Source organism: Epithele typhae (assembly GCF_022376455.1).
Source record: "Epithele typhae strain CBS 203.58 chromosome Unknown BXZ73scaffold_94, whole genome shotgun sequence".
NCBI classification, from domain to species: Eukaryota; Fungi; Basidiomycota; class Agaricomycetes; order Polyporales; family Epitheliaceae; genus Epithele; species Epithele typhae.
In genome coordinates, this window is record NW_025954285.1 from 1 (window position 1) to 25926 (window position 25926).

Below are 25926 nucleotides of genomic sequence, written 5' to 3' on the forward strand. Positions count from 1 at the left end.
ATGGCTGGTGGAAGGAAGAGAGAGTAGACAAGAAGAATTAAGGTGCTGCTTGAGCTTTTGGGGGTATGAGGAAACGGGTATGGTGCAGCGAGGGCGGTGGGAGAGGCGGGGTGAAGCCAAGTGGGGAGCGCGATCGCGGACGCGGGGCCAGCCATTCAGGGCAGGTCCGTGCGCGACACTGCCACGCGGACCTCGCGCATTACGTCAGCCTCGCCACGGAGTTTGTGCGGCGTCCTCCGCCTTGCCTATGCCCGCCTCCCGACCCACCAACACACGCTTGCTTGGATCTATTTTGGCGGGTGGGCGGTGCGTGGCTCGTGTCCTTTGTTTCCCACGTCATGCCAACCGCGCGCTAATGGCCATGTTCAGCAGGTCTGACCATGTGTTGTGGACGCCGCACTCCTTGAGCGGGCACTTTATCCAATGGAGGCATGGTCGCGTTAGCAATTTTACAACACTAGGGCATGCTTTGCACTTCTGGGAAACACCTACGCGACCTTCGGCGAAGGTCGGTGTGTGTGTTGCTCACCGCTTCTGCGCACAGTCATTGTGGCTGGACGCTCGGATCCGTCGGGTAGACCTGACTCGCAGCCAGGCGCTCTCCAGATGGTCTGTGAGGCGAATATATAACTCGCCTCTTTGACCATCCCTTCCATCGTCCCTCCCTCCCCCACCATGGACACCTCAGATATAATCCAGACTGTCCTCGCAGCGCTCCAGTCGAGATCTGATCGCCCCGGAGGCCAGTCCGATCCAACCGCAGAAGCCAACAACACGAGGCAAACGCCGACCCAGATGAAGGCGCCCGGCAGCCTCCCAGAGGCGATTCTGGTGCTGCTGTCCACGGCGGCCATTCGAGATTGGTTGATCCTCCTGGTGATCGGCGCATTCTTTGAGACCATCCGCCGCTCGCTCAAGGATCTCTGGACAAAGGCTGTCGAGCGCATGTGGGTAACAGCCGTCTTTGCATTTGACGATGATGCCTCAGGTCCGTGTCCTCCTGGGCGGCCTCTTTCCGTTCAGTCGGCTCACGTTTGGATCCGCATGTAGACTGGATCATGCATTGGCTATCTCAGCGGAAAGTGTTCCGTCAGTCCAGTTCCCCATCGCGGTCGAGGATCACACTGACCGAAGGTCCACAGAACACGCACGGAACGTCGAAGTCAGCGCATGCTTTTTCAACCTAGAATATGACCAAGCTCGGACGACTTGGGAGAAAAGAGGACGGCGAAGAGCCCATCGCTTTCGTTCCCGCCCGCGACATGACTTACTCGTTCTGGTACAAGAGGCATTTCGTCCGCGTCAGCCGCTCCCAAGAAGAAGCCTCGAGCTATTACAAGAGGCCAAAGGATATGCTTGAGCTCCGGTGGGTTGTCTTCTCGCTCATCCCATACGCGTGCTCATTGAGGTTAGCGTCCTGTCCTGGCGTTCCGATATCCTCCGGGACATCCTTCTCGAGGCAAGACGAGGGTACAAAAAAGCGAATGAATGCGCGATGCATGTCTACGTCTCTGACGGGTCGGTCTTACTCTTTCCTGTATATGCTTTCCGTCGACACGAGCGCTCACCGGGTGCCGCACAGACACGACGAGTGGAAGCACGTCGCCACACAAGATAAGCGTCCGTTGGTCTCGGTCATTCTAGACCCAGGTGTTATGGAACTCGTCCTCCACGATGCACGCGACTTTCTGGCGAGCAAACAGTGGTATGCCGACCGAGGTACGGACACTCACTCGGGCCGTCACGCGCCGCATCTAACCACATGCCGTCACTTTGGATGACACGGAACACCAGGCATCCCCACCGTCGCGGTTACCTCCTTTACGGAGCGCCCGGAGCCGGCAAGACGTCGCTCATCCACTGTATCGCCGGAGAGCTCGGCCTGCATGTTTACATCCTTTCACTCACCGTGGCGGGACTGGACGACAACAGCCTCAAAGCGCTCACTTCGCACCTTCCACGATCATGTGTGGTCCTCATCGAGGACATCGACGCTGCGTTTACGCGCACCATGAAGCGCGACATTGCTGACCCCGAAGCCGCTCCGCGCGACGGGCCCACCGACGCCCCGGCCTCGAGGTCTTCCGGAAAGGAAGAGGACGTAAACCGAGTGACCCTCAGCGGCCTGCTCAACGCGCTCGACGGCATCGCCGCGCAGGAGGGCCGCATCCTGTTCGCGACGACGAACGACATCTCGGCGCTCGACCCGGCGCTCCTCCGCCCTGGCCGGCTCGACCTCCACGTCGAGTTCAAGCTCGCGAGCGCGTACCAGGCCGAGGAGCTCTTCAAGCGCTTCTACGCCACGCCCGTCCCGTCCCCCTCCTCCGCACCGCGCGAACGCATCGCGGACGAGGCACAGAGCCCGAGCGCCGCACGCCCTGACACCACACCGCCGCCCGCGCCCACCGCCACCGCCCCGCCCGCGCCCACCTCCGCGTCTCAGTCGCCCGAGGACGAGAAGGCCGCACCCCACGGGTCCGCGTCCGGTGACCCGCTCGCCCCCGAGGAGGTCGCAGCGCTCGCGGCCGCGTTCGCGGCGGCGGTGCCCCCGCGCGCGTTCTCGATGGCGACGCTGCAGGGCTTCCTGATGGCGTACAAGGAGCGCCCGCGCGCGGCGGTCGCGGACGTGCCGGCGTGGGTCGCGCGGCGGCGCGGTGGGACCGTGGCGCGGGTGGCGGCGGACGCGTGAAGCGGCGGTGGACGCGTGCAAGGCGGCGGCCAGCCTCCACCGCTCGGCATCGGCGGCGGGGATTTCAGGCTCCAGAGACGTTCCGGCGGCGTCCGAAGCGGGGTTCTAAGCGGGGTTAACGGTTGGTGGGCGGGTCGTGGAAGGGGCATGCAACCAGCTGAGCTCGATCGGCCCACGACCCACGACCACACAGTGGTCGCGGGCAGGCGGCGGCGTGGGGCTGTTTCCGGCCCGCAGGGGCCCAGTGCGCGGGTTTCATGGGGCGAATAGACGCAAAATACACTCCTTCTGGCTTCATCTGCGTGCCTCCCGGAATCAATTGCAGGGGCGCGGGTGGCGCGCGAGTCAGACCAGGAGAATGTCCGAGGCGTCGTGCCTTCCCCTCGGCTCGCTTCGATGTCGGATGTGGGCCTCGGAGACGCTGCGACCGCCTCGTGCGACGGAGAGATGAAGTAGGGTGCTTCCCCCGTTCGTTCGCCTGGTAGTGAGACACAGAAGCACGAGCCGGCTCCTGTGTTGCGGCGCCCTTCTCCTGCGGACCCTGAGCGCCAGTGCATCCGAGAAGGCCTGTCCCAGGCGCAGTTAGTCTAGGCATTTCATGAACGGAAGTGAGCCGGGCAGGAGGACCAGGGCCGGCGGCTGGAGACGGTCGGAGAGTGAAGAGGACAAAGCAGAACAATAGGCTTCCAGCAAGTGGCACATAGCGCTGGAAATGTAGCCCTTGTAGCGCCTCTGCGCAAACCCCTGAGCACCGTGTTCTTGAGAATCCCTGGCGTGCTTCTGGTCCAGCCGTGGACGGGCCTCGAGGTGGTATGGGCTCAAAAAAAGCGGTGCAGTGGTCCGAATTTGTGCAAATCCATCACGAATGCTAGGACGAGCACTCACGATGCAGGTACACCCCATTCGGAACGCGGAGGCTGGAAGACATTCGGCGGGGGTGAACGGAGGGAGGGGATCGATGGATGGATGGAGCACAAATGAGGAAGTCGGTTGTGCCATTCGACTTGTATTATTGTCTGTGGACGCCGAGCGCCGCCTGGTGTGAACAAATCCCTGTGTGCGACGCGCACGACAAGGCCCTTCATCTGTCGCGACGGTACGAATGAGTTGTGGGCGTACGCTGGTCGGTCCCATGTCCTCCGCGAGGAACACCAGGCGGACTTGGTGTCGGGACCGCGTGGTGAGAAAGCAAGCTGCTGGGCGCCGGCAACGCCCGTCGCCTGATGCCGGGCGGTGCCACTGCCAGCAGCTTCCAGCCGACGACCACCTCGCCAGCCGCTGCCTGCGCCAAGGCCCGCGCCGCCCTCTCCGCAAACACCAGTCATGCGCCCGTCGCAGTGGTCGCCCGCATCGCGCCGCCCCCTCACGGCGCGGCACCACCGTTCGCGACGATCCGCCGCGCCACCCCTTGCTCCGTCGACGACGCATGCAGGTCCCGGTCGCTGCCACGCCCCGTCCACAGACCCATGTGGTTCTCCTCTCGTGTCCAAGGACGATGCACAAGGGCAGTGCAGCGAAGCGGCAGCAGGCGCACTCCGCCCTCGAGCAGTTCCTTTATTCGATCGACCCGTCCACATCCGACGTCCACAACGCCGCGTCCCCCTCCCGATCCGTTTTGGAGTGTACCGCCCGAACTGACACGAGTCACTGCACCTCGAATGCGCTTGACTCCATCCCACAGCAGGGCCCCTGCGAAACAACGGAAACGGAAATTCGGGTCCGGCCGCACGCACCCTGCTCTCCACCTCCGCACCCTCGCGCGCACATAAAGCCAGGCGCATTTGTGGAACCCGTTGTGTCAGAACACTCCGCCTCACGCACACATTCATAAAGCTGCACCAAGATCATCTAGCGTTTTCCCCGACCATCACCCGTCTACCCCCACCATGGAGGCCGTCGTCCTCCAATCCGTCCTCTCTGTGATCCAATCCAGTGGCGCGGACTTGAACGCCTCAAATGTCCTCTCCGGAGTCGCTCCCAGCCAAAACGTCACCCCGCCCATCGACGCCGCTGCTACGTCGGTGTCGCCCTTCCAACTCCCGGCCCTCCTCCTCGCTCTTCTGCACCTCTCCGCGGTCCAGGACTGGCTCAAGATCTTCCTCGTCGGTGTTCTCATCCAGAGCCTGCGCGGCTGGCTCCAGGACCTCTGGGACTGGCTCTCCGGATGTATATGGGTCTACGAGAATCTCGACGCTGACGATGACTGCGGATGTGAGTCCTTGTTGATCCATGTGGCGCCCCATCTCTTCACGCGCGGCTGCGGCTGACACAACCGCCTCCCCGTCCCGCAGTGTGGCTCCAGTACTGGCTGTCGAAGAACCAACGATTCCGTACGTCGTTCTCATTCCGCGCCGAGCCGCAGCTTACCGTGGTTTCCCCCAGTGAACGCCCGGATGCTGGACGTCAGCACGCGCAACGTTCCAGGGATGGAGGCGCCTGTGATGCTGGGATTAATGGACCCGTACCAGGAGCGTGGGAGGAACAAGAGCCGCACGCCCGCGTTCTTCCCCTCGGTGGGCACGACGTACACACTGTTCTACAAGTGCCGGTACATGACCGTGAGCCGCTCGCGGCTGAACGAGTCGCCGTGGCAGGTCGGCGGCAGCAGCAAGCTGCACATCCGGTGCGTCGGAAAGTTCGCGCCGATCCCGGGGTCCGAAGCTGACTGCGCGCGCGAAGGATGCTCGCCCTCAGCCACGAGCCCCTTCGCGAGCTCTTCCACGAGGCCAAGAAGCTCTACCTCGCCTCGCGCCAGCACAGGATCTCCATCTACACCTCCGACGGGTACGTTCATCCCTCCCGCGCGCCCGTCCCGTCCCGCTCACGCAGCCGTGCCCTCAGCGACTTCTGGAGGCTCATGTCCACCCAGCCCAAGCGGTCGATAGACTCCATCTTCCTCGACGAGAACACGAAGGAGGAGCTCCTGGAAGACGCCGAAGACTTCCTGTGCCAGGACACCAAGGACTGGTACACGCGCATAGGTCCGTGCCGCCATCTCGAACCGAATCTGCGCTGGGATGCTCACGTCCCCCTTCAGGCATCCCGCGCCGCCGCGGCTACCTCCTGCACGGCGCGCCGGGCTCGGGCAAGACGTCGCTCGTGCACGCGGCCGCGAGCGAGCTCGAGCTCGACATCTACCTCCTCCCGCTCACGCGCTACGGCATGGACGACAGCCTGCTCATGCAGTCCATCCTGCAGCTCCCCGAGCACTGCATCGTGCTCATCGAGGACATCGACGCGATCTTCCACCACGGCATGCGCCGCGACATCGATGACCCGGAGCAGCTCGCCGCCGCGCTCGCCGCCGGACACGCGCTCCCGCCCCCGCCGCCGGCGTCGGCGCACAGCGCGCAGCAACAGCCTGCGAGCCGCGTGTCGCTCAGCGGGCTCCTGAACGTGCTCGACGGCATCGGCGCGCAGGAGGGCCGGATCGTGTTCGCGACGACGAACGACTTCCACGCGCTCGACGTCGCCCTCCGCCGCGCGGGCCGGTTCGACAAGCACATCGAGTTCACGCTCGCGAGCGAGCACCAGGCCGCGGAGCTCTTCAAGCGCTTCTACGGCCTCCTGTCGTCCGACGCGGACGACGCGCGCGAGCGGAGCGAGGAGGAGCGCGAGCGCACCCCGAAGCCGTCCCGCAAGAACACCGCGGATGCCCCCACGGAGACCGCACTCCTCCTTGATGCTGCTGTCCTTCCGGTGGAGTCCCATTCCTCCTCTGCCCTGGCCCCCGCCCTCAACGAGAACGGGGGCCCGAAACGGCGGGCGCGCCCCCCGCGCCTTGCGCAGGCCGAGCTCGCGCGTCTCGCCGCGACGTTCGCGCGCGGCGTCCAGGGCGGCCGGTTCACGGTCGCGACGCTGCAGGGGTACCTCCTCGAGAACAAGGCGCGGCCGGACGAGGCCGCGAACCGGGCCGCCGCGTGGGCCGCGAACCTGGTCCTCGAGCGGTCGGCGGAGGGCGCGGGCACGCGGCTGGAGAACGGCTCGCCGCAGACGGACGTGTCGACGCTCGCGGACGACGGCTCGTCGGTGGCGGGGTCTGAGGCGGACGCGCAGGAGGGGCCGTCTTCGCTGGGCAAGGAGGAGCTGGTCGCGGCGTGAGATGACAAGGTCGCCAGGAGTTCCTCGGACGCTTCACCACATAGAGCCGTCGCGCACTCTCTCGAGCGTGATACATTTTGCTTTCTGTTGTCGCACTGTTGCTTTGCTGCTTGTGTCGTGTTCTCTATGCTATCTCTTCGCCCTGCTCGTATTGCTAACGTATGTTTAGGTCCCATGAACTTGCTCATCATCTCCGTTATCCGTCACTTAATACCTTCACGAATTTCTTCCTGACAATAATAAAAGTACCATTTTTTACCTATGATTGTCTGCGTGAGCTCTGCGGTGCTCTCAATTGGCACTTCAAGCACTTCAACTTCAATGGGTCCAAACTCCATCAGCTGGTTAGTCGTGGGAATATATCACGTACATATTCAATATACAAGCCCGCCCCCACCAGCTGATCTGCGCTCGGGCAGCATGGATACGTTGTTTGGGCCATAATGCATGAGAGTTGAGTCAGAGAGCGACCCAAAGTAGATGCAGAAGTACAAATATGGCGCGCCATCACTCTCACTTGTAGCTTCTGCACACCAGCCTCATGAGAAACGTGTGGCTGATGACTGTCTGTGAATTGAGATTGCTGCGGTCTGCCCGTTGCAGTGCTGCGCAACGGGTCATAACAGTCGTGATTATGTGTTATATATAATTCCATGCAGGTCATTGAACATGGCCGCCTGGCGAAATGGCATCGCGTCTGACTACGATGAGTAATCAGGAGATTGCAGGTTCGACCCCTGCGGTGGTCATTGCCAATGCACAGAGTCTTTTTTTCTTGGCTCTGTGGTCTGAGATCGCATAGTGGAAGATCTAGTTTCGTAAAGCATGTCCTGATGGGAAGCGGGACGCGTTGGTCCTCCGATCGCTTGTGTGGTAGGCAGTGATCCGCGAGGATTGGTCAGCTGCTGCAATCCTCCCGACCGCGGCTCTGAGCAGTGGACACAACTCCCGCAGGCAATGCCGCCCTTTGTGAGCACCGTCGGGATGCGCCTCGCGATCCTCGACCATGCTATAAAGCGCGGAAGGCCGGTCAGCGTTTCAGCAGCGACATCAGCCTCGCGCGACCGTCGTCGTCTCCGAGGCCTCCACCATCACTTCCGTCCTCCTCTTCTTCCCCTCTCATTTACACTGACCGCCGCACACATGGGGCTCCTCGACTACGCGTCTGACCAGGCCGCAAAGCTGCTCATTCTCAAGCACACCTTCCTCGGCCCCAAGCCCGAGTGGACGGCCGACAACATCCCCGACCTCTCTGGGCGCGTCATGGTCGTCACCGGTGCGTCCTCCCGCACCGCCTTCACGCGTCCCCTCCGCTCACCCCGCCCGCCCGCCGTCCAGGCGGGAACGCGGGCATCGGCGCCGAGATCGTCAAGGAGCTCCTCAAGCACAACGCGAAGGTGTACATGCTCGCCCGCAACGCCGACAAGGCCCGCGCCGTCGTCGCCGCGCTCAAGGAGGAGACCGGCGGCAAGGAGGCCCTCTTCGTCCCGCTCGACCTCGCCGACTTCGCGAGCGTGCGCGCGGCCGCCGCCGAGGTCCTCGCCAGGAGGAGGCCGTCCACGTCCTCTTCAACAACGCGTGCGTGCCCCCCCTCTCCTTTCTCTTCTCTCCTGCCCGCCCCCCGCTGACGGCCCCCACAGCGGCCTGTTCGGCCAGGGCGAGCGCACGACGCCCGCGGGCCACGACCTCATGTTCGCGACGAACGCGATGGGCCCGCACCTGCTCACCACCCTCCTCCTCCCCGCGCTCGAGCGCGGCGCGGCGGCCTCCGCGGACGGCCGCGCGCGCGTCGTCGCGCTCGGCTCCGCGACCGCGTACTTTGGCCGCCTCCGCTTCGACGCGCTCGCCGCCGGCCCCGCGCGCGACGCGCTCGGCACCGACGCGCTCTACGCGCAGAGCAAGCTCGCCGACGTCCTCCTCGCGTTCGAGGGCGCGCGCCGGTACAGGGCCCGGAACGTCGTCTGCGTCGCGCTCCACCCCGGGATCGTCCGCACGGAGCTGATGATCAACGCCGAGGGCTTCGAGAACCAGATGATGGTGGGTTTCGCGCGCGCGCGCACGCCAGACTCATCCGCGACGTCTGCTCACGCTCCGCCCTGGACAGCGCCCGCTCCTGCAGCCGGTTCCGCTGGGTGCGCTTACGCCGCTCTATGCGGGAACCTCGCCGACCCGGACGAGCTGAACGGGAAGGTGCGTGCCCGGTTGGCTTTGACGAGAGGAGGGGCTGACGCCAGTCTTTCTCGCAGTGGCTCGTTCCTTGGGCTCGCGAAGTACCGTTCCCCAACAAGCTCGGCAACGACGAAGAGCTCGCGAAGCAGCTCTGGGATTGGGTCGAGAAAGAGCTCGAGAGCCAGTGACCGCCTTCTGCTGTACCTTACATTAGATGTGCTCAATCACATTCGTGTTGGATAGTCGTCACACGGCCGAGGTGGGCTCTATGCTCCAATATCGTGTTAGCTACGAGTATTAAGACAGCGGGCAGAGGGAGAGGATACAAATGCGGGTTAGGATATATATGCGGTGCGGTGATGAGAACGGAAACGAGGATGGATAGGCGGACACGGACACGGACATCCACACAACACACATCATGGGCTCCATCAAGATAAGGCGAGACGGGTGGAGGCGGCACGCGAGACATGGGTGCGCGGCGGGGAGGAATGATGATGAACAGCACAGCGCACGGATGGTTGGGAACAGTGCGGGATACAAGAGAACAGTGATGGACCGATGGGTGCGTGGACAGCAGGATGACTGAGACGGGGACATGGACGTGGGGCAGAGACGTGCGTGCGTGCGTGCAGTCATCAGTAGAACGAAAGGTAGATAGAAGGAGGTAATGGACAGTGCAATATACAACAGATCGGTCGAGTCAGGCTTGAGAAGTCGTCACGTCATGAGGGGCCGTCACTGGGAGCATCTTCGCCGACGGGTGGCCGCTACTGTGGCTGCCCATGGTACAGCGCAGCCCGGGCTTGTTGGGTCATCTGCAGGCGCATGATCTGGTCGTCCGATACCATGTAGATCTCGTCCCGACCGACGCCTTGCGGCTGCCGCTGCATGTAGGCGTTCTGATAGTTCCCGTAGCCGTTTGAGCCGTTGGGGGGTCCGTACTGGTTGTAGCCGTATCCTTGTTGTTGGTAAGGTGAGCTGTAGGGGTTGTTGGCGGAGTTGGTTGTTGATGGAGGTGTGTCAGCGAAGAGACACCGCAGGTTGTTGCCCTGAATAATCTGCGACATCGAGCCCGTCTCCACATGACGGATCTCGACGAACGTGGGCTCGAACGCGAGGACGTAAGGGTAATGCAGAGCTATGGGAGGAGGAATTAGAGACCGTATGGGGTGAACGCTACGAGCATGCGCACCGAAGCCTGTTGGCGAACCCTCCCAATACACCATGAACTCCCGTCGAGAGCGCCACCCGGTCTTGTTGACATAGAAGGCGAATTCTGGGGGGATGATCAGACGACTGCGGCGATACATCAAGACAGGGAGCTTACCGTCATAACACAGGAGAAACTCGTTGTCTATTCGGTAGATGGCAAGCGGCTTCAAGTTCTCCCTCTTGTGGATAAACTCCAGCGAGGTGTCCGCTGGGTCCAACAAGCCTTGCGTATCCAGCGTATCCAGATCCACGATCTCGAAGCCGTTTGTGCAGCCGACACACAGACGAGTCTTCAGGAAGTGGATGGAGCTCGATTGGAGCGGGATATAGAACTCCTGCAGAACCCCGTTCAGGTCAGCGCTCCGTCTTACGCCCGCACGTCCACATGGGGAATCAACAAAAGATTTACGTGCCTTGAACACCTGCAGGGTGTCGTTCCCGCCCTGCAACCGCTTCCGGAATGTCGGCTTGCTTCTCCCGCGAGTGTGTTGATCAATGGGCTCGAGCGTCTTGATCGTACTTGATAGTGGACTCGACTTGACGGCACACACGAGGGTCCGGCCGAGACAAACGCCGGCCTTGAAGAACGAGATGTGCGATGCTATCCTCTTGGCCCGCTTGAGCCCTGACAGCGGATCCATGGGATCTAACGCATCCAGGGGAACGTAAGGACTTGTCGTTCTATTGGTCGACTGGTTAGCGCTAAGCAAGACGTCGAAGTCTCGCCAGCTCGCACCTGACAAGACGATGAGAAGCTGATAATATTCGAGCACATCCACTTGGGCAACGTCCTTCAGAGCAAGCACTTTGATCGGCTCTCGGTTGCGCTCCATGAGATTGGAGAGATAGACGCCGTCGTCAGTACCATAGACCGCCTTCCTACCGCCATCTGCAAGAGACGTGAGATACGGACCCTCGGATTAACGCGCGCAACATACCAAATGGCGCCGCACAGTTGACCCGGTTGACACCCACGAAGAAACCCTCGCTGATCGTGACCGTCTCAAAGATGTTGCTTCGTTCGCGCATCATGTCCTGCTGCTTCTGTATGTGCTCCACCCATTTTCGTTGACTGACGTAAGTGCTCGCCCACAGTGTGATATGGTAGTACTTCCGGCCAAGGTGGACGAAGGTGAGCGAGAATCCACCCTTCACATCCTTGACGGGGACCACGGGTGCGTGTGGAGAGTTCTTGACCAGCTGCCTTTGTTTAGCGTTATTGGACCTGGGCAGCGCGTAGTCGTCGGGTGCAGAGACGAGAAGAAGTTCAAGGGGTATTGGCTACAGAACAGCGGTTAGTCGGAGAGGGTTGCGGACAACGATATTCATACGTACGCGACGATACACCTTGTACTGCTCGATTTTGCTCTTGGGCTTGACCATGAGAAACGCATGATCGAACAGGAAAACCATGAGCTCGCCACTGTCACCCTGACCGCCTCCGCGCTTCTTGAGTGCGCCCTTGTAAATGAGCTCACGTCCCTCCTCTTTCAATCGTAAATCCTGAGAATGCAATCAGTATCGCATCGCTGTGTGATGCCACTGTATAACTCACCACTTCCTCTCCCTGACGGAAGACCAGTTGCTGATCGAGCTGCAAGAGGTTGAACCTGTTCTCCGCACGCCCCGTCTCCGCGTTGACGGCCTTCAAGAACTCGCGCACGACCTTGACAACTTCGGGCAGCGTGACCTTGTCCGGGTTATCGTCTGGCGTGTGCTTGAGGACCGCCTCGAGCAGAAGCGGGTAACGAGCGAGACGGGTCGTCGGTTTCGTGAGGTAACCGTTGAGCTCGAGCTTGCGGGACTCCGGCCTCCGCTCAACTTCCTCCACGAATTTCGCGAAAGCTGGGTTCGAGTTCTTCTCCTTCTCAAACTCGTACTTGCCGTACAGCTGGTGGGCGCCGTAGGACACGAACGGGTGGAAGTGTGGGACGGCCTCGAGAAGACAGTCGCCGATCTGCTCGACGACGGCGTAGGCCTTCTGCCGCTTGTTGAGCGCGTCTCGTAGTCGCGTGTTCACGGCGATGATGTCTTGGACGTTCCAGAACACCTGCTCGAGGAAGTCTTGTCGACGCTCCTCGGGGATGATGTCGGATTCCCTCAAGGGCTTCATCCAGAGCTATATGCGCACGTTCGCCTGAGCACGCGATTTAATGCAGAGAAAAGGGAAACGTACGTCTCGCAGGTACTCCATGTCGCGAACGAAGTCCCGCTCCGTGTAGATGACCTCGTTGATCGCCTCTTGCCGCTTCTTCTCCTGGTCCGACACGCTCGCCACGACTTCCGCAGGCACGGAGTGGATCCAAAGCGTTCCCGCTTCCTGCCATACGCCCCGCCCCGGTTTGCTTCGCCCGACACGCGCATGAAACGAGAAGAACAACGCACCACGATCTCGCCCAGGCTCTCCTTGCTGATCTGCTTCTTCAACTCCCGCTGTGGCTTCATGTTCAGCCGCGCCTGCTGCTCCAGCCGCCGCGGGCACGCGATGGAGTAGCACAGCTGGTCGCGCGTGCACGTCGGCGAGTAGCAGTCCGTGAGGAGCGTGAAGACCCCCGTCGGGAGCGGCACGTCGTCTGAGGACACCGAACCCGCGCGCGGGCGCGTTACGGGGGAGGCAGTAACCGAGGGCGTAGGCGAGCCCGAACGCGACCCGCCCTTCTTCTCCGCATCCCCGTCCTCGGCTTCCGCAGAAGGCGTCGGGCACTCCTTTTTGGCGCCGTCGTCGCTGCTGTCCGCGCCACCGATGAGCGGCTGCGGCGTCGCGCTGAGGGCCTTGAGCAGCTCCTCGTGCTCCGGGGGCACGTTCGCGAGCTCGCCCGAGACGAACGGGCTGGGCAGCTTCGTCCGGAACTGGTACAGGTCGTGCGACGAGTCGCGGAGCCGGTGGTCGTACGTGACCGCGTGGAAGAACTTCTGCGCGTCCAGCGCCCGGCCGAGGAGCAGCGCGAGGTTGCGGTCTGTGGTCTTGATGATGTACGCGATCGTGTCGACCGCTTCCCGTCCGTCGAAGGAGTCTTTGTACGTCAGCCCGTCCTTGACGCCGTCGCCGAGCTGCAGGCGCGTCTTGAACGCCTCCGCGACGCGCGACAGCAGCGCCGGGTACACAATAGGCCCTCGTTTCGGTCGAGTAGCTACAGGTGTTGCAGAGTCGCGCCCGCCGGATGGAGGCGCGGAGGGGACAGGAGGCCGGCCGTTCCGGCCCGCTTCAATCACAGCGTGGACGTGGGGCGACATCGTAGCGGACATGGACTGTGTACGGTCGTTGATGCTCCGGTTGCGGTGGAACTGAGGCGGGAGGGTCTTCGCAGAGTCCGAAGATCTCCGTCCGTTTGCGCTGTGGTGGCTAGGAGCAGCCCTGCTCGCCTGCGTTTGTGGTTCTTCGACAAGAGTGGACGATGCGGGGGACAAGTTGACGCCAGCGGCGTGGGCCACGGCCATGGCGGTGTCGACCTGGAGGGGGTAGGGGCGGGAGGAGCTCGAGGACGCAAACGGGATGGAGGAGTTGGTGAAGTCGCCGCTGCCGCCCTTGGTGGACGATGTCGACAAGCGCGATCGCACGCTATTCGGCGTGGACATGCGCTGCGGTCTACTGTACGGCAGCTCACTGAGATCGCCGTCGTCGTCGTCGTCGTCGTCATCGTCGCTGGTCGAGGTAATCTCCGTGGCCTTCGCCGTGCTGCCGCCGTTGTTCCCCCGCTCGCTGAAGTCCAGCCCCAGCCGTCCGTCCTCCGCCTCGAACTGCATGCTGATTTGCGGGAGCGCGAAGTCGAGCACCTTGTCCTCCGCCGTCGACGGCAGCGTCTGTGCGGACTGCGGCCGGGGTCCCCGCGGGCCGCTCTGGTGCTGCACGGGCAGAGGGGCAGAGGGCGTGGGTGAGTGTTCGGGCCGAAATCGCTGCTGGGGCTGATGGTGCAGGTGCTCTGCTGAGCTCCAGGCCTGTTGCTGGGCCATCGGGCTCCCGTTGGCGTGCGGCTGCGTCCGCGACACCTGCGCCAGGTAGGCTTGGGCGGGCGTCATCCCGGCCTGGGTGTAGTGCTCCAGTCCCGGGTCCGCAGACTCCTCCGGGAGCGGGGCGATGATCCCGGGAGAGCTGCCGATTGAGCGAGCGCGACTTGCGATGGATGGGGGCGCAAGAGAAGTGGCGTAGCCGTACCGTGGCTGCTGCTGCTGCTGCTGCTGCTGCTGCACATATGAGTGCTGCTGGAAGCCATGGGAGACGGGCACGGGGGGTTGCGGTACGGAGGGGGCGGCGGAGTAGTACGACTGCCGGTTGTTCGTGGGGGCCGGTTGGGAGTACTGGAGGGACGGGTTTCGAGCAGACGAGTGGGAGGTGCGGCGGTCGAGCGGGGGGGAGGCGTGCTGCGGATAATAAGGATAGGGTTGCTGTTGCGGCGGCGGCGGCTGGTACGGAAGTGGGGAGGGACCCGGGGCGTACTGGCCAGGGTCTTGGGGATGGAGCTGATGGTGGGTTGCGCTCGGCCGGCCGAAGATGGATTCGTAGGCCGCATTGCGCTTGTCGGGCCTTCGTGGGCCCATGGGCCGGTCCATGGCGGCCTAGGAGGTGGAGGGCAGCGAGGCAGCGAGGAGGGCAGCAAGGACAACGAGCAAGTGGTACAATCCGCTTAGCGCCGGCGCGAGCCTCGCGAGCCACGGGTGACGCGAGTGACCGTGACGTCACTCGTTACCTCTGCAAGTCGAATTCGAACGTGTACAACACATGCAATCCGCGGATCCAGTGATCAACCGGTGCATTAGGTCCGTGGTATACGTCTGTGCCCAGACCATTCATAGGACATACGGGCAGATAAAATACTCATACACCACCAACCAAAGCAGTCTCTGCATTCCTGCCTGCGGTGTCCATCTACACCACCCACGGTAACTGGCAACATCATCTCAGAACCGCAAGAACCCACGCTTCTTCTTCTTCTCCTCGGTGTATGTGCCGCCGGTGCTGAAGTTGCTCCCGACGCTCATCGACGAGCTCGTCTGCGACGACGGCGCTGGCGGCGGGCGTCCCATACGTCCGCTCGGAGCCGGTGATGCGGATGGAGGGGGCGCGCGTTGGGGTGCCGGCGCATCGCGCGTGAAGTACTTCTTGTCGTACACCTCTTGCGCAGAGGCCATCGCACCTCCCGACTCGGGGATGCCGTTCGGGAGGCTTCGAGAGCCCACTCCGCTGCCTTCCAGTGCCTTGAGGTCGTCCACGAAATCGCGCGGGGTGAGTGTGTGCGTAGAGCCTAGACCCATCGCGCGTGTGATAAGTGGGGACCGATGACCGGAAAAAAAGTCAGCAGGGGGTCGAGCGCACGAAGATCGCTGCGCCGGAGGGACGCACCGATGATAATATCTTTGTTGAGAGTTCTCGACAGAACGTACGCCTCCCGCATCTCGGAATACGTCATGCCGCCAGCAACGAAAACAATAATCCGCTGACGGTTGTCATCGCGTCCTCCACCGCCTCCTACCCGCGAAGCTTTGTGCCAGCTGGGTTTTTGGCTACGAAGCGACACCGCAGGTTGCACCGAAGGCGCCGGGGAAGAGCGCAGGCTGCTCGTCGTGGGTCCAGCTGAGGGGGAGTCTTTGACATACGGGAAGAGCGTGGGGTCGAGCTTGTTTGCAACGTGCTCCTGTGACGCGTAACAAGTTCAGGCACAACACATCAGCGATGAGGGTATGGCGTCATACCTCGAGCACGGTTCGGAGGACGGGCTTGTAACGTGAGAGCTCGTATTCTTCCTCGCTGTTCGTCTTCTGCTTGATCTTCTTCTTGACGTCTTTATCGCCAGCTCCCTGCTCCTATCGTCAGCACGAGTCGAGGCGCGCAACACATGATGACGTCTGCTCACGCGAGAGATCCGCACGCCGAGCTTCACGAGGGCGTTCACCGCGTCCTGCTCCGCCATCGTCAACCGCGCATGCTGGTACAACCGCCTCCGGTCCTCGTCGGGTACGCCTTCGCGGTGCTGGATGTAGAGCGCGATAATCCGCACTTTGTTCATGTTGCTGTTCGCCGACGGTCACCCGACCGGAGCATGCCGAAACGAGGGCAGCGTCAGCGCGAGAACGAGGCGGCCCTGAACGTCATGCCACGCACACAACATCTCGGCTGTCCAACAACGGCACCATCTCCTCAACAAGCGTCTTCGGCGTCTTGCCCTCCGCCGTAAGGCCGGTAGCGCAGTTCTGTTTCAGTCAGCACCCGGCTTGTCTCCAGACTGGTAAAAGCGCGCACTTGTTCGACAGTGGCCACGGCCGGGAGCTTATCGCGCTCGAAGATGCCCATGCACTCTTGTGCCATATTTAGATGCAGCGAAAACTAGAGCACAGGCGCCTGTGAGAATCTTTGACGATGAAGTGACCTGAAAAGTCCCACCTTGTCTCGTTGTTCCTGGAATTGTGGTAAGCTGGCAAGCATGTCCTTCATGTCGTTCAAGCTCGCAGCACCCTCTCTGTATGATATTTGCGTTAGCCAAACCCGTGCTTTCTCGAGATATGACTTGCCCCTTGAATCCAGCGTTGTCCTGCAAGAACTTGTTGAAGTCGGCCATGAGCTTGTCAATGGCCTCCCGCATGTGCATGTGCCTGATGTCGGTCCAGACGTTGTCGGCATCCGACAAAGTGGCCGTCTTGTCCTCCGTCCCCGTCTGGGTCTGGAATTTGTACCTGAACACACACCTCCCTGTCAGCCTCGTGCCAACAGAACGACGCGCCCGAGCGTCACTCACCGGTAAGACGTCCCGTCGTCGATCGGCAGCAGATCGTTCGCCATCGCCTGGTACGTGAACTCGTGCAGCAGCGGCGCCACCGTGTCCATCGCTCGGTCGGTGATGATGAGCGTCCCCCGCGGGCGGGCCGGGTCCGACGGCTTCGGGAAGTTCGGGTCGCTTTTCTTGTGGTCGTCGAGGTGTTGCTGGACCATGAAGGCGAGCACCTTCGCGACGTAGTCGCCCTCCACGCTCTCGTACGCCCGAGCCTCTCCTCCACGCGCCAGGTTTGTTCGCCACCGCCCGCTGCCTTCGGGTGGCGGCGGAGGGCGTGTGCTGGCGTGGGGTTGGAGCGGACCAAGGGGTGGATGGTGGGAGGGAGTGTAATAACGGACGTAAGGGTATTCGTTAAGGGTGATGCAAACGTTCGAAATCTACGAAGCCCACAAGTCAGCGGAGAGGTCGCACAGCAGGTCGGTCCAACGAACCATTTGGCTGATGAAGCGAAGCTCTTCGTTCAGCCTGTCGAGCCATGGCTTGAAAGACGTTTCGCTTCGAGGCGCACTGTACAGGTTGAAGAACGTGGCTGGAGTCTTGGACGAGAATGCCTGAGCTTCGATGGCTAACAGCGCGGACGCGACATGAACGGTCGCTTCTCAGAGAGAGTAGGATGCACGTACCCCAGAAGTTGACGAACAGCTCTTGTAGCGCCTTCAGACGCGGTTCAGCAGGTGAAGACATGAGACGTTGGAACAGCGGCTCAGGCAGCGCTTTTCACGACGACAAAATCAGAACGTAGAACTAGCACTGGGACCACAGGCACCGGAGACGATGATCTTCATGCAAACAAGGCTCAAGATCCGCACATACTTGCCCACGTCGAGACCCGTGGCAAGTCTATACTTGAGTGGACCTCCAGCAGTCAGATCATAAGCATAGCTCGCACGTACAACGTCATCCTCGTACTCAAGCCTCTCTTTGGACGGCGACTCGGTAGTTTCGGAATTGGCAACCGTGAGAGGCCACAAGCCTACGCGCCAGTCTTTCCCCATGGCGGAACTGCGTCGCCGACCGCATCGCCCTGCCAGGAAGCCGCAGCCCTCAGACGACGACGGCCGACCCGCCGTGCCTCCGACCGCACGCTCGGCCCATTCAAATCCGCCCCCACCGTCCCCGATGCCCGTGCGACGCAGACAAGCAGATCACGTACCGTCGACGAAGAACAGGTGCACGCCCGAGTACACCGGTTGGGCGCCCGAGCAGTCCTTGATTATCCGCTCGACGTTCTGCGACGTCGCCATGAGGATGTACATCGCCTCCAGCCCCGGCTGCGGCTCGCGGTGGTTCGCGATGCTCTCGATTTCTGTTCCGCGGGCGAGGCAGGGTGGGCGGGGGCGGGGGGCGGCGCCGCAGTGGCGAAGCGGTGGTCGCATCCGCGGCGGGGGGGCAGGCGCATCCCGCCGCATAGGTCGACGGCGACGGGGGAGTAGTTTGTGGTGAATGCGGAAGGCGGAGCGAGATGGCAGATCCGGGAGCGGGGAGGTACGAGCCAGGTGAGTGCACGGGACGCGAGGTGGACGGGCAAACGCACGGGTGACGTTCTCCTCGAGGATGTCGTACTGCTTGAGCACGGAGTTCAGCAGACGCTGCGAGTGCTCGTCGACGACCAGGATCTTCCATCGTCCGGGGGCACGACCGAGCGGATCGCCTCCAGGAACTCTGGTGGGCGAGGCGGGTGAGCGCAGAGCGACGATGCAACGGGCGTGACGCACTGGTCTTGACGCTCTCGATGAGCGACATGGAGAGTCAAATGCGGGCAGTGAAGGGGGCGAGGTGGCGAAAGGGAGGTCCGGGGAGATGCTCGAGCGAAGTGGATCCACCAGCTGGGACTCGAGGGAGGTGTTGGGAGGAGCGGACGATAGAGCGGTGGCAGTACGCCCGCCATCCCCAGGCATCCGGCGATCTGCGCCGCTGTGCCCGCCAGTTCGACATCGCGCGCGGACTCGGCCTGTTCCTGCGACGTGCGTCGCGCCCCCACCCAGTGCTGGACCACGCAGGTCCGTTCCTGCGTAAAAATCCTATAAAATGCATTTAAAACGAGCGAGTCAGGCCCGAATGGGGCGGAATCGTTTGTCTACGATGTCAGTGCGCACGACAGGCTAGTTTTACCGCGCCTGTCTCATCTCGGAGAGACCCACACAACTGAACCCTTATGCCCACGCCTTTTGGACCTGCTTTAGCACTCCGTATGATTCACGCCCATCGCGGCAGGTTTCAAGGTGTGTATTAACAGCAATTGCGGCCCCGCGCGTGGGGCAAGCGTATCGTACTCGGGCCGACGCGCACAATCGCCGGTATACTGTAAGTCCAGGGGGGGAATCATCGCGCGACGTGCGTCTGCGCATCTAGGTCGAGGTCCAGACAGGTAGCTAAGAAGAAAACCGTCCACGTCCCAGCCACCGTCCTCTTCGCGCTCCAGCTCAGAACGCCCCCGCGAACACCGCGGCGACACCCGCAGCGACGACCGCCGCGAGCCGGACGCGGGCGCAGGCAGGGACGAGGCGGGCTGGTGTCGTTGGCCGCGCCGGAGCTGTTCTTGTTCCCGCCCGTGCTGTTCGTGATCTTCGTCACCGCGGTCTCCTGGTAGAGATCGAAGGTGGGGATGGCGAGGCACTCGCCGATCGCCTTGAGCTGCACGTCCCACGTCACCCGGTCAGCACCCCAGAGCAAAAACCAGTGGACGCGCGGGAAACGCACCTTGAACGCCGGGTTGTGCGAGAGCGCGGACTGGAGCGTGTAGCCGACGGCGAGGTCGACGGTGGTCTCGAACAGGTCGTGCTCGAGCACGATGAAGCCGGTGTCGATCAGGGTCGCGTTCCCGAGCAGGCTCTGGAAGACCCCGAACTGGACCTCGCCGTTCGCGATCGAGCCGTCCTCGACGCGCCAGTCGTTCGTGTCGAACGGACCCGCGGGGCCGTTCGTCCAGATCACGGGCTTGAGGCCCATCGCGTTCGAGATCGCGCGCACGCGGTTGTCTGTGCGCGCGCGGTCAGTGTCTCGCGGTTACGTCGTGGGGCTCGCGAGGCGTACCGATGTCACCGCGAGGGGGGCGCATGAGCGTGGGCGTCACGCCGATCACCTTCTGGATGGCGTGGCGGGTCCAGCCGAGCTCGGCGACGATTTGCTCGTTGGTCATGGTGGTGAGGGCCTGTGTGTCTGAGGTCAGCACCGGGCCTGCATGAACCGCCGAGTCTACTTGCGTGATGCGACCAGGTGTGGACGGCGATTTCGTGGCCCGACATGTACTCTGTCCTCAGCATCTCCGGGTTCGAGACCACACGCGAGCCAACGACGAAGAACGTCGCGTGCAGGTCGTGGTCGTCGAGGAAGTTCAGAACCTTCGGCGCTGTCGCAAACCCGTCAGCGCCCCCGCTCGGTCCCCTCGAGCACACGACAAAGACGCACTGTACGTCGACGGGCCGTCGTCGAAGCTGATACCCCACGTGAGCTTGTCCGGGCAGGAGACGACGTCGGTGTCCGCGACGTAGTGGCCGCACGTCCACCACCCGCGCGCCGCGGCGTCCTTGGACGCCGCCGGGTTCTCCTCGCACGTCGCGTCGCCGACGGTCGGGTCGAGGTCGGGGATGTCCACCCCGTCGAGCTCCTTCATCCACTCTTTGACTTGGGGGGAATCTGTTCCGGGCGTCAACATCACCACTGCACACACACGCGAGACGGGCGCCCCGCGCCACGCAGCTACACGCACCAGTAGGGGGGACCTTGTCGAGCAGCGGCCAGTCCGCGGACGAAAAGACGACTGCACGCACACACAGAAGCTCTCAGTTTCCCTGTCCTTCCACAAACAAAACAACAGAAGAGAAGAAACGCACAGGCGGTGGGGAGCGCGGGAGCGCCCGAGTACGACGGCGTCGCCCCGGCGGCGAACGTCGTGCGGAGCGTGGGCGCCGCGCCCGCGGGCATGCCCGAGGTGATGCTCAGCAGCGGCGGGACGTTGTACGTGCCCGTGCCCGAGGGCGGACGGTGTTCTTCGAGGTCGTGGACGCGGTACCCGTCACGGGGTCGTCGCGGCGGCCGCGCCGGAGCTGACTGGGACGGTGCCGGAGCTGGCTGGGACGGTGCCGGAGGTCGTGGCCGCAGAAGTCGCGGACGACGTCGCGGTGGTGCCCGAGGCGGTCTGGCGTTTGGCGAGGTTGTGGTGGTGGGGGTTGTGGGCGTGAACGAGCTCGAGGGAGAGCGAGGCGACGAAAAGAGCGGACAGCGCGGGGAGTGCCAGCATCGTGGAGCAGCTTCTTCAGGTGGAGGGGGAGGTGCAGTGGTGGTGGTATAGCGTGTGCGTGCGTGCGTGTGGGGGACCGCAGGGGGCGCAACTCACGGAGAGGAGCAGGTAAAGACAGACTGGGAGGGATAAGGGACACGAAGGAATGAGGGAGGGACGCCAGATGGCGGAGGGGAACAGCAGCTGGCCAGAGGCGAGCGGCCTGGCCCTGCAGATTGGCGACGCCCGCCTAATTTGCCGGGTGCCGCGACCGACGCCAACACTCTTGGCGAGCAAAGGGTCTGACTCTTCATTCAATGCGTCTCGCGAAGAAGCGACGGTGGAGACCTCCAGAGCATCACAATTCGCGTCGGGCATGATGCTCCCCGAGCTACGTTCAGCTGTCAACTGCAGCACATCGATGCACGGTAAGCTATGTTTTCTCCGCAAAACCCAAGTTGACAAGACATACCTCGGGAAAGTCGCAAACGACACGATCGAGGGGAGCGAGGGTGCTTGGCGAGCCTTGGCAGGGCGCGTTCCGCGGAGGGCGTCCGAATATGAGGCTCACGTGACCTCTCAATTGCTCCTTCGGGCCACATTCTCGCCCCGAATATGCACAAATATGCTCGCCCACAGCACTCTTGGCGTCCAGTGGATAGTCATGGAAACGCTCGAACCACAGTTTGGAGACCTCGCGATGCAAGCAGGTCCCGTGGCGTTGGCTACATGCCCTGCCCATTCCAGTTGCATCCGATCACAACAAGACTTTTGTAAAACAAAAGAGACAGGCTTGGTCATGGAGGTGACTCGCTGTTTGACCAATCTCGTTTGATGAACTGCAGGAGGTTGCGAAGATATGATGTCACTTCTCTTCAACTCGGAGCCCACCACAACCCACAGCGGGCACACCTCACCGCGAAAGCCAAAGCCTAATACGCACGCGATGCAGTCTAATGCAGTGTACGCATCACTCAACTTTAGTCTTTAGGTGCTGCCTCCGAAGTCTGATGATACAAGATAAATGATCGCGAAGTCCGTTACCCATATGTCCCTATGTGCGCGTATCCAATTGGCTAGATTCTCATTCCTTTTTCTTCTTGCCCTTCCCAGCTGCTACATCGCCCTCGAGGATGTTCTCCTGAGCCTCCAGCTCCGCCGCCCACAACGCGGCACCCATGGCGTTCGTGAAGCTGAACAGCAGCCCGACGAGCGGCACGAAGTTGAACACCAGCGTCATCATCCCGAACCTACAAGCTCTCGCTCATCAGCACCTCCGCCCGTACCCCGAACGAACGAACGCAAACACTCACGCAGTGTACTCCGCCCGCCTGCGCTCGACGAACGCCGCGCGCTGCCCCTCCGACAGCCCCTTCAGCGCAAAGTACCGCGCGTGCCACCCCGGCCCGGCCTTGTGCCCGTTGTAGAGCAGGAAGAACGCGGTGCCGACGACGGGCACCGCGTTCAGCGGCAGCGTGAGCACGTAGCGCACCAGGCCGCCTGGCGAGAACGCCTGCAGCGGCCGCACGAGCGCCGCCCCGATCCGCGTCTGCGCGGACGCGCGCTTCGTCACGCGGGCCGTTCCGGCGCGCACGAGCTCGCGCTGGCCGCGCGCGGCGAGCGTGGTGTCGAAGACGTGCGTCAGGGCGGGCTCGAGGAAGAGCGCGCGGCTGAAGAGCGTGATGAGCGCGAGCGACTCGGCGCCGACGAGGAAAAGCGCGAAGAGGGGCGCGAGGGGACCAGTGAAGATCGCGAGGAAGGCCATTTGAGGAAGGAAGGCGAAGAAGGCGAGGACGGCGAAGATGAACAAGGATGAGATGAGCGACTTGAGGAGCGCGGAGCGAACGGAGAGGATGATGTGCGGGTCTACGGGGAAGATGCGCTTGTCAGTTGCCGTCCAAGTCTGGTAGTGCAGATACTGACTAGTTACGCAGAAGATGATGCCGCGGACGGGCCATAGCCAGGCTAGCGAGAGGACGGCATCACACGTGTGCGAAACTGTCTCCTTGGTCTCTTGCTCGACATTTAACAACCAAGAGCGCGAGATGCTTGCAACTTCGGTTCGCGATGAGAAAGAAGTATCTGCCTCTTGAGGCATGATGGTGGCAGGAGGCAAGGTGCACGCGCGCGAGTTGAGGCGCCACCGCAGCTCGCGCTGCGCGACCAACGTTCACGTTCAGCTAGCGCTCGGAGGAAGCGCTAAATTATACGGCCGTTTCGCTCTCGTCGCACGACTCAAGCGAGCATGATGCCGGGGATGTGGCGTGTACACAATTGCAGAGACGTTACAATATACTACAAAGCTTTGTCCTACACCCGATATTGTGGATCTACGGTAAAGAACAACATCTACTCGTTGAGTTTCTGCTGGGCCTGTCCCTTGTCCTGGCGGGCGTTGCCTGGGCGCGCGCATTATGAGCGATTCAAATGTCGATGAGCGGAAAGCACAACGCACCAGAGACCTCCTGCTGGCGGTCGCCAGTGACGGCGCCAACGATGGCGTCCTTCTTGCCGCCGACGCGGTCCATGGTGCCCTCGGCGTAGCCCTTTGCCTGGGCGGCCTTGTACTCCGTCTCGCCCTGGACGTGCTCCTGCTTGCCCGACGTCTGCCAGGACTCGGAGCCGGTGACGTTTCCGACAGTCTCGACGACGGTACCCTTAAGGGAGTGGTACTGGCCGGTGGACTTGCTGCAACACATGTGCCACGTCAGAATGGTGTCGGCTGAGTCAGATAGATGCACGTACTTGGGCTCGCCTGTGCTGGAAGACATGGTGAATGCGAAGCGGTGGAGGTGGAGGACGTAGTTGAAGAGGGGTGGTGTGCGGTGCGTTTGCTGACGATGTTGAGCACGCCGTGGGGGTTTATATACGCCTCTGGAGGGCATCCGAGCGATGTCGACAGCTGCATCCCGCCTTCGATGTCCATTGAGCAGGCGTTGCGGAACATGCGGAAGACGTGGAGGGCGAGGTGACGTCACGAGACAGCGCGGGATAATGACGTCAGCCCTGCCATCCGCCACAACGACCGCGCGTCATCTGACGTCATTAACTCTGCCTTTATGCCACAGAAACCACCCACAGCGGCGCGGAATCGGTCTGCTGATTGCGGACAGCGTGGGTGCAGAGCCCGCGAGCAGGGAGCTCGGCGTCCAGCGCCATCCTCGTTCATGGCTTATAAGCCCGGCAAAGAGTTCGTGGACTTGCACCACAGTCTACACACACCTCTACGAACCTCCCGCCCATATCATATCCACCATGTCCTACTCCGCCAACACCAACGAGCCCAGGTGAGCATTCCGCTCGATCCCGCCCCTCTTTCGCTTCGCACAGAATCGGCCGCTGACGTCCCGCCCGCAGCAAGGTCTCCGGCCAGTACCACTCCGTCAAGGGCACCACCGTCGAGACCATCGGCGACCTGACCGGGCTCGACTCCTGGAAGTCCTCTGGCCGCAAGGAGCACGCCGAGGGCGAGACCGAGTACAACGCCGCCCAGGCAAAGCAGTACGTCGACGGTGCCGTTGACCGCGTCGACGGCAAGATTGACACCGTCGTCGGCGCCGTCACCGGCGATCGCGAGCAGGAGCTTTCGGGTACGTCCGTACTCCCGTCCGAAAATTGTCCTCGGAGCGGTGGCTGATCGGGTCTGCAGGCAACGTTCGCCACGACAAGGGCCAGGCCCAGCAGGAGATCAACAAGCCTAACGTGTAGATGTGCTGTGACCACTTCGAAGCTTCGCGGGCGTACGATAATATCATGTAATCGCGACATCCTTGCATACTCCTTGCATACTCAGAAGGACGTTCATCGTTGCCATTTCATCTGAAATAAAAATTCTGAACCACGCGCGAGAATGCTGGGTAAGTTTGAACGTACGCTTGATCCGTGCAATCCATGGGACACTTCACCTCCATCGATACCTGCACGGACTATAACAACGAGAGTACCGCCACCGTTGCGGTGACGTTCACAATAAGAACAAAGAACAGACCACATCATCACGAGCGACCGGCCGTGTGGCGACAACACGCGCGGGTGGCGAAGACCACGAGCGCCTCACGATATCTTGTCTGTGCCCGGGCCGCCCGTAAATCGGCCACTCGCTACTTGTTGACCACAATCACGCCACACCACCGCCAAGGGCGTTCAGAAAGCACGCTTTGGCCGTCCAGGAGCGAGCGTCGTTGCGCGAGGGCGTATAAGAGGGGCGCGCGGGACACCTCGAATCGACAGCATCGTCTTCCCCTCATCCCGGGCCCGTTTCCGTTCAACACCTGCTCCGTTCACGAGAGGCCCGTCGGTGCGCCACCGGCGCGCTGAGACTGAGTAGTTTATCTGTCAGAGAGTGTCTGACAGATGGGCGGCTCGGTCATGGCGCGCTCGTGGCCGCGGGCGTGGCCTCTCCTTTCCCCTGCGTCCGCGCGAGCACCCGTTCGGAGTATCCGCGTGGGGGTCCGCGTGGGCGCGCCGCACCTCGCGTTTTGTAGTGTAGAGAGAGTTCCCCTGCTCTCGCTGAGTGGTTGTTCTATTGGCGAGTGCGCGCAATAGATCAGCACCTTTGCTAGGCAAAGACTCAGGAACGACATCTGATTATATGTGGTGTCAGCGTCAAACGGAACGTGCGCCAAGAGCTGTGTGAATACGGCCGTGCATATTGTTCCTAAATGCGCATGATCCTAACCAATATGAGTACCAACGTGGAACAACAAGGGTAGTTGAAGCTTACCATAAGGCTGTTGCACTTGTTGTTAATTGTTGCCACATCGGAATCT

General features: G+C 62.1%; 9 protein-coding genes and 1 non-coding gene across 10 annotated transcripts; 5 read left to right on the top strand and 5 right to left on the bottom strand.

Annotated features, from left to right (window-relative positions):
- Positions 1 to 675: 675 nt before the first annotated feature.
- On the top strand, positions 676 to 3145 carry BXZ73DRAFT_92936 (P-loop containing nucleoside triphosphate hydrolase protein; the record flags this gene model as incomplete). Its single annotated transcript, XM_048026530.1, has 8 exons — positions 676 to 988; positions 1051 to 1089; positions 1143 to 1162; positions 1188 to 1366; positions 1414 to 1518; positions 1583 to 1705; positions 1795 to 2654; positions 3015 to 3145. The coding sequence occupies 8 exons, from the start codon at positions 676 to 678 to the stop codon at positions 3143 to 3145; spliced, it is 1770 nt and encodes a 589-aa protein (XP_047872241.1).
- Positions 3146 to 4575: 1430 nt separating this feature from the next.
- Positions 4576 to 6790, top strand: BXZ73DRAFT_106888 (P-loop containing nucleoside triphosphate hydrolase protein; the record flags this gene model as incomplete). Its single annotated transcript, XM_048016760.1, has 6 exons — positions 4576 to 4900; positions 4981 to 5019; positions 5072 to 5312; positions 5369 to 5473; positions 5531 to 5670; positions 5727 to 6790. 6 exons carry the CDS (start codon positions 4576 to 4578, stop codon positions 6788 to 6790), a joined length of 1914 nt encoding a protein of 637 aa, XP_047872242.1.
- A 671-nt stretch (positions 6791 to 7461) lies between these two features.
- On the top strand, positions 7462 to 7539 carry BXZ73DRAFT_t192. The gene has a single exon. It is a non-coding gene; the product is annotated as a tRNA-Arg (tRNA).
- Positions 7540 to 7933: 394 nt separating this feature from the next.
- Positions 7934 to 9147, top strand: BXZ73DRAFT_106889 (NAD(P)-binding protein; the record flags this gene model as incomplete). Its single annotated transcript, XM_048016761.1, has 5 exons — positions 7934 to 8066; positions 8129 to 8304; positions 8337 to 8368; positions 8431 to 8980; positions 9037 to 9147. 5 exons carry the CDS (start codon positions 7934 to 7936, stop codon positions 9145 to 9147), a joined length of 1002 nt encoding a protein of 333 aa, XP_047872243.1.
- A 582-nt stretch (positions 9148 to 9729) lies between these two features.
- BXZ73DRAFT_92938 (CNH-domain-containing protein) lies at positions 9730 to 14722 on the bottom strand (the record flags this gene model as incomplete). Its single annotated transcript, XM_048026531.1, has 10 exons — positions 9730 to 10100; positions 10155 to 10238; positions 10290 to 10509; positions 10588 to 10820; positions 10911 to 11063; positions 11113 to 11455; positions 11510 to 11677; positions 11730 to 12293; positions 12351 to 12494; positions 12560 to 14722. 10 exons carry the CDS (start codon positions 14720 to 14722, stop codon positions 9730 to 9732), a joined length of 4443 nt encoding a protein of 1480 aa, XP_047872244.1.
- Positions 14723 to 15070: 348 nt separating this feature from the next.
- BXZ73DRAFT_92939 (Sec1-like protein) lies at positions 15071 to 18681 on the bottom strand (the record flags this gene model as incomplete). Its single annotated transcript, XM_048026532.1, has 15 exons — positions 15071 to 15414; positions 15513 to 15804; positions 15863 to 15967; positions 16024 to 16180; positions 16272 to 16360; positions 16410 to 16493; positions 16551 to 16626; positions 16679 to 16840; positions 16903 to 17315; positions 17370 to 17503; positions 17562 to 17651; positions 18092 to 18244; positions 18473 to 18554; positions 18575 to 18600; positions 18654 to 18681. The coding sequence occupies 15 exons, from the start codon at positions 18679 to 18681 to the stop codon at positions 15071 to 15073; spliced, it is 2235 nt and encodes a 744-aa protein (XP_047872245.1).
- Positions 18682 to 19260: 579 nt separating this feature from the next.
- Positions 19261 to 21178, bottom strand: BXZ73DRAFT_92940 (uncharacterized protein; the record flags this gene model as incomplete). The annotated part of the gene is made up of 9 exons (XM_048026533.1): positions 19261 to 19286; positions 19440 to 19572; positions 19639 to 19916; positions 19972 to 20089; positions 20142 to 20287; positions 20347 to 20574; positions 20648 to 20698; positions 20772 to 20875; positions 20958 to 21178. 9 exons carry the CDS (start codon positions 21176 to 21178, stop codon positions 19261 to 19263), a joined length of 1305 nt encoding a protein of 434 aa, XP_047872246.1.
- Positions 21179 to 22241: 1063 nt separating this feature from the next.
- On the bottom strand, positions 22242 to 23255 carry BXZ73DRAFT_55464 (uncharacterized protein; the record flags this gene model as incomplete). The annotated part of the gene is made up of 3 exons (XM_048021351.1): positions 22242 to 22407; positions 22471 to 23023; positions 23081 to 23255. 3 exons carry the CDS (start codon positions 23253 to 23255, stop codon positions 22242 to 22244), a joined length of 894 nt encoding a protein of 297 aa, XP_047872247.1.
- A 251-nt stretch (positions 23256 to 23506) lies between these two features.
- Positions 23507 to 23928, bottom strand: BXZ73DRAFT_106894 (uncharacterized protein; the record flags this gene model as incomplete). Its single annotated transcript, XM_048016762.1, has 3 exons — positions 23507 to 23556; positions 23613 to 23845; positions 23903 to 23928. 3 exons carry the CDS (start codon positions 23926 to 23928, stop codon positions 23507 to 23509), a joined length of 309 nt encoding a protein of 102 aa, XP_047872248.1.
- Positions 23929 to 24412: 484 nt separating this feature from the next.
- On the top strand, positions 24413 to 24865 carry BXZ73DRAFT_55485 (uncharacterized protein; the record flags this gene model as incomplete). Its single annotated transcript, XM_048021353.1, has 3 exons — positions 24413 to 24444; positions 24515 to 24747; positions 24807 to 24865. The coding sequence occupies 3 exons, from the start codon at positions 24413 to 24415 to the stop codon at positions 24863 to 24865; spliced, it is 324 nt and encodes a 107-aa protein (XP_047872249.1).
- Positions 24866 to 25926: the final 1061 nt, after the last annotated feature.